Raw genomic sequence first — 8,848 nt, 5'->3', positions numbered from 1 at the left:
GGCTGGATAATTTCATGTTCATAATCACCCTGGTGTGCTCAAAATTATAAATATTAATGGGAATATACTTCACAGATATTTTACTCATAAGAATTTCTAGGGGTACCAATAATTGTGTCCAACGTGTATTTGAGAAAAACATTTATTTCATAATGAGATTTTTCCCCATTTTTTATGTTAGTTCAATGTAAGGTTAGATTTTTGTGAATTTTTCAAATAATAGATCAAAAGGTTTAACAATGCAGATTTATTTTCACAGCCTTCTTTGATCATATTTACCAGGGGTACCAACAATTCTGACCACGTGTGTATACTGTAAAAGTTTTGTATAGTATGTGTTTTGTATGTCTTGATTTTTATTTAATTTTTTTATTGCACAATTGAATGTTTTGTTAGAACTTGCAATGTAATTGGAAAATTAAAAGAAAGGCTTTCAAGGACTTGTACAACTATTACAACTATATGTGTATTTGTATATATGCATTTATTTTATTTAAAAATTCTGTAAAATGCTGTTTTGTCAATGTGCCACCTACTCATGGTATTTGGTTGCAAATGTCCTTCTTGTGATGACTGTGATTACAATGTGTTTTTTTGTTTGTTTTCTTTTCTTATTTTCTGTAAGTGGTTCAAAGCTGAGGTGGGTGATGTTCTATAAAATGAAAAAAAAAGACATTTAAATAAAATGTAAAAAGAGGGGGGGGGGGGGGGGGGGGGTCACAATTTAAAATAATTGTTTTCTATTTCAGTATATTTTAAAATGTAATTTTTCCAGTAATGGCAATGCCAAATTTAGCAACCATTAGTCCGGTCTTCAGTGTCACATGATCTTTCACCCTGGGTGCGATGTTGCTGAATAAAAGTAATAAAATCTTTACTTTTTCCTGTATGTGAAAAAATTTTGTTGTAATAAATATTAGTTTTTTTTTTAAATCACAATTGTTTAAATGTAAACACTAATAAGACATTCGTTCTAAAGCTGACACATCTCTCATTAACTGTTTGTCACTAATATGTCATTTATATGCAACTGAAGCATGTTTTTTCATGGCCAGTCATTCTTCTGGAAGACTCTGCTGTGACTTCTGCAGTGCTGAAAACCATAATAATATATACTCTAGCAGATTTTGGAACAGCCTTGCCAACTAAGAGGCTACGGTGTTCACTTTGTACACATTTGTTTGGGGGGCTGGTGGAAGGTGTCAGAGAGTGAGAGAGAAAGTGCTGCATGTATTACGTGATGTGTAACACCGTTCTATTTATAACAAATCATAGGGCCTGTGGTGTACCGCTCTTACTCGGAAGGACACACTTCAAAGGGCATTTACTATGCCTCAGGCTGCTGAAGTGGTGTGACAGGCTAACTGCTCTGGGACTTTTGCACTTTTGCACCATTGAACAGGTACTATACAGATTTCTGCTGTGAGTTTAATATTAGATTTATATTATTGTTCACACGAAACAAAAATCTAATGTGAACAAAAGCAGTGGATTCTGCATATTTGGTTCCCCATGCATTTTTACCAGTGATAGAGTAAAGAAAAATGTGAAAAAAGGTTGTTTTTTTTTGTTTGTTTTTTCAAAGAGTTGTGTTTGATTGTATGCATGATTTATTTTCATACTTAAAAAAGTTAGATTCATTTAAAAGATAACTTTAGTAGTATGTTGTAATGCAAAATCTATATTGAAAGCTTGGAATAATTGCAATTGTAGTTTGTTCAATGTTTTTGAGCTTTAGAGCACCTTGCTTCTGAAAAATGTATTCAAGTATGTTGTTTCACGATTTGTGGTTGCAACATCTGTTTATCAGAATAAGTTTAGATTAATTACATGTCAATTGATACTGGTTGTGCCATTCCTATGATGGCAATAAAAAGATCTAAATTTTTTCATGTTTTTGTGTATTTTTTTTATTATTATTATTATTATTATATTTTGCCAGACTTTTATATTCATGTCAGTCATTGATTAATTCTTGTTTCATTTGTAGTTTGTTAATTCATTCACGATGGACGACTTTGAATACAGTGTGCACATCTCCGACCAAGACTGGGACTGTTTTTTTCAGGAGTGCGAGGACTGTGACCTGCTCTCTCCAGTGCTCGCCAGCCGAGAGGACTCGGGTATGAGTGACATTGATGAGATGGGCTGCCTCCTTCTAAGCAGGACCCCGGCCGTGGGTATAGCATCCACAGACCCTGATCCAGACCTTCAGATTGATGGCCCGCCAGACTGTGAGGGTTCACCTGTCTGTAATTACCTCAGCAAATATGGAATACGTAGTCCAGAGCAGGTTCTCTCTGGCAGTGAGGAGGACTTGCACCTTCAGACTGTCAATCTGTTCTTTGAGCAGTTAAAAAGTGTCACAGAAAATCAGCAGCCCTTGGAACAAAGCCACGTTATGATTCGTGGAAGTGAGAAGACAGGCCATCTGGATGGTTTGATTGATAAGCAGGATATTCTGTCTGCAGACACTGGCCCATCTGGTCGAAATGAGGCCAATCTTAGAGGAGAAATCACTAAACAGGGTGTGGCTCATACCTGGGGCGATATAGTCTCAGAAAAATCATTAGAGATCACACCTTCTAATGCACAAGAAGGTGCATCAAAGTCTGGCACAGAGCTAGTCATTGGAGGGAAGCTACTGACAACACCCCTAATTACAGTAAGAATGAAGCAAGAGCAGCAGGGAAGATGTAGCGGTCTCAGCAAAGATCTAGAGCTTACAACTGAAACAAAGCCACCTGACAAAGAGAAGATGGTAGTGGTTAATAGAAAAGATGTGATTGACCCATATCCAGCAAGACAAAACATTGCTCAACTGGATGCTATAAGTAGTTCTGAGTCGAAAGATTCACCAATCGGTCAGATCCCAGTCTCACCTTCCAGAAGAAAGAGGAGGAAGAAAAAGAGAATGAGTGTTGAACCAGTAGAGCAAGGACATGAGGCTCAGATCCACTACCAGCAAAGTGAATCAGAGGAAGAGAGATTTATTCAGCGGGAAGAGATCAGCAACCTTCCTGCAAGTGTCTGGAAAACAGAGCAACTATCACTTCAAAGAATTAAAACACCTTCAGATGCACATAATACTGATCATTTACAGCTAAGAAACGCATTTGACTTGGAGTTTTCAAAAAGCTTGCCAGTATCTTTTACCAGTAATTTAGGCACCACTCTTCCAAAGCCGGAAGTTGGACACATAAGCTTTAATACTATTTCCAAAAGCATGCATGATACATCCCTTGTAAACAATGGACAATTGAAAGCAAAGATTTGTGAGCTGTCATTATTACCCCAGATAGATAAAATTTTGAATGTAAAAGAAAGTGGTTTAAATATAACCGAATCCCTTCAATTTGATCCTGCCATGCACTTAAGAGAGAGCGGGAACGATATTATAGAGACCTTATCAGCACCTCTAAGTGATAATTCTGATGCAGGATGTCAGAGGAAATCCTTATTATCTCCTAGCTTTTCCATTGCTGTTGATTCAACAGAGCCTCCTTCCTCTACAGCATCTTTTAAATTGACTGAGGACAAAGATTTATCCTGTTTAGGAAATGAGATTGACTGTTCTCCATTAAAAAATGAACAAACAATTACAAGCAGTAGTATTATAGTAGAGATTTCAGCTACCGAAGAAAGAAGCTTGTCTTTAACTGACAACATTGATAGAGCAGAATCTTCTTTGGATGGAAATGGTCCAGAAACCTTTATTTGTTCACAGGAGGCTTCACAAAAATGGAAACCATGTATTCATGAGAACATTTCAGAATCTCAAAGCCATTTAGCTTCTGAAACCATTGAAATAAACACGAATATACCTGTAAGTGAGACAAATGCAAAGACTGAGAGTCGTATGTCTGATAATATTACTCATGGAGCAGATGAAGCTCTTATCAAAAGCAGAAATAAAACTAGTGAGGTATTAATTGTGAATGGCTCTTCCATAAAGCCAAGGAATTCAGATGAATCAGACGATAAGAGAGACATTAGTGATAATGAAGGTGCTGTTTCAGCAAGGAATAATAGTGAACAGCTATTTTGTGGAAAGTCCATCAGATCTAGTGGTCCTACGGAAGGAGTGCTCTCTGAAGATCGTACTCAAGATGTTTCAGTGTTGCCTCAAAATATGGTTGCTGAAATTAAGGACACTTCCTTTGGTGAGTTGAAAAGTGGAACCAAAGATCTAGAGTGTGTTTCTCTTGAAGCTTCAAATCAACTTCAATGTCCTGTGTTTGCTATCTCCTCCTTTTGGAATGAAATGGAGAAGCTAACCATAAATGACATACTGCATCTGCAGTTGATCAGTAATGCCCAGCACCCCAACATTCTGACCCAGCCAGAGGATGGTAGCATAGCAGACAGTACAGATGCTGCAGACTCTGGCTACTTTACACAACCTGATGACTCTAAGCCGGACCGCTTAAGTGGAGGCATGTCTTACATATCTGATCTGGAGGAAGACCTTGCACAGCTTCAAACCCCATTTCCTTCTAAGCAAGAGGACGAGTCGAGTGAGTTTCCAAGCTCTTGTGGTGTGATATGGGAGAACGATTCAGATCCAGTGATTGTGGGCGATGAAATGGTGCACATAAATTCTGAAACCGCTCTTCCTGAACATCTCTACACGGCAAATGCTCAGCAGTGCTTCAGAAGAATGTGTAAGAACATGTCTGTGCAGAATCTGCAAGCTCTAGATACTCAACCAATCAGACAAATCCTGAGAAATGCATCGATGCATTCAATCCATTCAGAGGTAGAAGATGATTTTATGGATCCTTTTTACCATGTGAACACTTCAGGCTCAAAGATCTTTTCTGATGATGAAGAAGAAATAGAAAGCAGTGGTATAACATTTTCTGAAATAGTCCAGTATTTCTTTGGTGAGGATGAACCTGAGCGTTGTGTATCTCGTGCAGAAAACATAGCTGCCTCATACCTTGATGGTACCGGCACCTCGTTGCCTGAGACCTATGACCATTTTTTCTCAGAGTTTGATTCTGGAAGTTTTGTTTGTCCAATTGTAGAAGAGTCAGGTTGTGATAAAATGGTTCCCATATTTTCCTGCTCCCGCTCAGCTAACAGAAACCCTCAGTTCCCAGAGGCATATGACTATTTCTTCCCTGATTCCCCTGGGAGTTCAGACGAAGATGATGACAATGACAATGCTGCAATCAAGGTAGTGACACGGTGTGACTATAAGTCTCCCAACCATGATCCTGTTGACATGTATGAGCACTTCTTGTCTGAAGATGAGAGCGACTTCCTCTGGACGAACCCTCTTTCTCTTAGAAAAGTTCGACGCACGGGTTTTACTGTCCCTAAAGAGAACACATCTTCAGGGGAACTTGTTCCTGTGAAGACATATCCCAAAGGAATCATTCAACCTATTAATGCCATGAGCCCTGATGGGAGCCCCTTTCCAGATTCCTTGCTCCTCAACCTGGAGAACCGTATCTTCCAGCAGCTGGCTGAACAACAGAAGAAGTGTATGGAGATGCAGCCAGTTGTTTCTGATCCAAGTAAGAACTTCTACTATGCAGTATTTTGCACATACACACACTGAAACTGCAAATTGCACACTAATACTTTCTTCAAGGGTTATTTTTTGTTCCCTTTAAACCTAAATGTAAAACAAGAAAATACATTGGTTTCTCAAAATTTTCAGGAAATAGTTTTGATGTTAGTCAACTCTCACCTCTTTTCTGTCAATAGCTGCTGACTAAGAGTATCTAGTCACATGTAGAGCCATGCCCAGGCTGATGGAATGGTAGTACGTGCAAATTAGTCTTCACTCCTGCTGGGCAGCTTCTCAAATCGGCCATGTGCCAGAATTTAAGAACATGTTTCACTTGAAAGTACAAGTAAAAATAAAGAAAACTCAAGGAACATCGGGACACTGATCATCATCACTTCATCAATCACTTATTATCATGTGGGATTCAGCCATAAATTATCATTCTATGTCAAATCACTACCCGCCTACTGATATATTATTTTATTAAGTTATATTAGAATTTACCAAAAGTTTTTGTTAACACTTATTGATATATAAGAATCAGAACTCAGCAAGAATACATTAAATTGATCAAAAGTGTCACTAAACACGCTTACATTGCTACAAAAAATTTTTTTTCAAATAAATGCTGTTTTTTTAACTTTCTATTCAGCAAAGAATTCAAAGAAAAAAAAATATATCACTTTGTCCACAAAAAGATTAAGCAACACAGCTGTTTTAAGCACTGATAATAATTAGAAATGTTTCTTGAGCATCAAATCAGCACATTAGAATGATTTCTGAAGGATCATGTGACACTTAAGACTGTAGTAATGATGCTGAAAATTCAGCTTTGCCATCTCAGAAATAAATTTAATTTCAATATATATTCAAATACAAAACAGCTGTTTAAAATTGTAATAATATTTCAGAATATTATTGTTTACACTAATTTTGAAATGTTGAAATAATAATGTATCACAGAGCTGGTTTTATTTATATTGATTTCAGGAAACCAAGGTTTTGAATACGTTATTGTGTACAGTTACTTAGTTGTTGTTGTTTTTTATTATTGACCGTTAAATGACACTGCACTGTTGTTCTGATTTTGGTGCTTATTTTCTAGGGTTGGACGTTCCATTCTTGCCTCTTAAACAGGCAGACATGTGTTTGGTTTGTATTGCTTTTGCCTCGTGGGTGCTAAAATCAACTGGTTCAGGAGCAGACACCTGGAAAGCTGGTATGTGTTTTTATTTTCCTGGTTAGGGTTAATAAAGTGAGTCATTAATTTAGTCATTCAGTTGTGCTTTGACAGTATTTATTTCAAATTTACTTCAAAGAAATAATAGGTAAGCCTTCACATCAAATTTAGCAAAATTTTGATTTAGAAAAAAGTTTGATTTAGGAATACAATTGATAGTAATCCTTAATGAAGTATATCTTTTTTTATTGTTCAGTTCTTCTTGCGAATGTCAGTGCTCTCTCTGCCATAAGATATCTGCGCAGACACAAGAGGGAGGAGGTCTCTGGAAAAACAGCACAGCACAGCCCTCAGATCTGATTTCAGTCACATCTCCCTTTTTCCATGCAATCCAAAAGAGTGATTGTGAATGTCAAACATGTGCATGCATGAATTTTTCCAACATTCTCAGTACATATTATTGTGATTAACACTCTGATTTGTGTTTATTGCTGATGAACTCAGTTGATATAATAGATGCAGCAAAATATGAGAAAAAAAACTGACTTTAGGCCAGTGGCATTTCAATAATCTGCATATCCAGATTTTTAAAAAAGCAATGTAATTGTTTATGAAATGACCAAAGCTTTTTTTTCTGATTCTGATTCACTCTTTGCAGTGAATGCTGTTGTGCATTGTGAGGAAAGCAGCAGTATGTTGATTAATATTTGATAATGAGATGCTTATGAAGGTGTTATGATGGAAGATGGATATGTGTGTCTAAATAGTGGACCTGTGGAGAGATTTTAATGAAAGAGCTAATGTCTATGAACAAATAGACCGTTTATTGTGATACTATTATTGGGATGCTGGAATTTTTGCTGGGCCAAATTAGTTTGGTGTATTTATAGACCATCTAAATATTAAATCATAAACCCATGTGATGATGTCACTTCATATCTGAAAGCACTATTTGATTCGTTCAAATTTCAAGCATATGGTGCTCCCAGTTTTAACTATCATGTCAGATAAATAAATCTTATGTTTATTTGAAAGCAGAGATGAGTTATTGACTCTGACTCCAGTCGCATTTTTATAGACTTCAGACTTGACTCAGACTCGACCTGAAATGACTCCAGACTTGACTCGACTCGAGGAAAAGGACTCATATAGCCTATAAAACAGCTTCGTAAATATGAAGATGTCAATAAATGAGGATTCTGAATGGGATTTTTTTTTAGCGAGCCATAAAATTACTTGAGACTCGGCTCGGACTCGTGACCACAGACTCGAGACTTGACTCAGACTCCAAGTTAAAGACTTGTGAACATCTCTGTTTGAAAGCATTTAAATGAGATTAAAGTGTGTTTTATTTATCAGTACACTTGCATGTTAATAGTAATGCTTATTTTGGCCACTAGAAGGGACTAAAAGGCCAATCGTACGATGAGCCAGTCTGAGGTAAGAAACCTAAACATTTTTTACAAATTGTAAAATTAAACTTTATAATTGAGAGAACAGTTTTTATGGAAACTGTTCTAACAGTTGTGTAGAAAGTAAAAAAAAAAAAAATGTGTTTGCTTATTATTAACCCCATTGAGACAATTGGCGTATACTTCTAAATGTTACCAGCAGATGGCAACAGAAGACTGAGGTAAAGGTCTCAATAAAGGCCGCGCGACAGAGACCTCTCTGACGTTCATGGTTCAGATTCATCATTTCCAACACACTGTTGAAGGTTCGATTTCTTATCGTTTTTTTACAGCATTTGTCACCGTCTAGCGTTACTGAATTAAGTGTAGGGTAAGAGAGGGGTTTTCTCTTGACCATAGATGGCACAAAATATCATCTTAACAATAATGAATAAACTATTTTTAAATTTGTCATTTAATTTGAAAGCAACATCCATGAGATTCAGTCAATTGACGATGTATAATGGTGAATATCGATTAAAAGTAAATATTCATCTCTCTGTACATAAGTCACAGAATAATTTTATCTTTCAAAAACTAAATTGTCAAAATAAAATTTCAACTAGAATAGCAGATTTGGTATTTTATATTAATGACATTTAAAAAATATATTTAAATATTAAAAAGAATTACATCAAAAGTCAATTATACATTCTGTAAATGTTTATCCAGGGGGGCTTCTTACTGCAATTGGTG

General features: G+C 36.5%; 1 protein-coding gene across 1 annotated transcript; it reads left to right on the top strand.

Annotated features, from left to right (window-relative positions):
- Nucleotides 1-1,316: 1,316 nt before the first annotated feature.
- LOC306860849 (uncharacterized protein) lies at nucleotides 1,317-7,737 on the top strand. Its single transcript, XM_079402809.1, has 4 exons — nucleotides 1,317-1,402; nucleotides 1,991-5,525; nucleotides 6,627-6,740; nucleotides 6,958-7,737. The coding sequence occupies exons 2-4, from the start codon at nucleotides 2,009-2,011 to the stop codon at nucleotides 7,059-7,061; spliced, it is 3,735 nt and encodes a 1,244-aa protein (XP_079258935.1). The 5' UTR covers nucleotides 1,317-1,402; nucleotides 1,991-2,008; the 3' UTR covers nucleotides 7,062-7,737.
- The last annotated feature ends 1,111 nt before the right edge of the window (nucleotides 7,738-8,848 follow it).

The sequence above is a fragment of the Barbus barbus genome (genome assembly GCF_936440315.1).
Source record: "Barbus barbus genome assembly, chromosome: 41".
NCBI lineage: Eukaryota > Metazoa > Chordata > Actinopteri > Cypriniformes > Cyprinidae > Barbus > Barbus barbus.
The sequence above is the reverse complement of the archived record's forward strand: the minus strand, read 5'-3'. Positions and strand labels throughout refer to the sequence as shown.

Bases quoted from the DNA above. Each gene is read 5' to 3' on its own strand.
- LOC306860849 (XM_079402809.1), top strand. From the start codon at position 2,009: ATGGACGACTTTGAATACAGTGTGCACATCTCCGACCAAGACTGGGAC. The intron at 5,526-6,626 runs GTAAGAACTTCT...CTTATTTTCTAG, and splicing joins GCCAGTTGTTTCTGATCCAA to GGTTGGACGTTCCATTCTTG. The intron at 6,741-6,957 runs GTATGTGTTTTT...TTTATTGTTCAG, and splicing joins AGCAGACACCTGGAAAGCTG to TTCTTCTTGCGAATGTCAGT.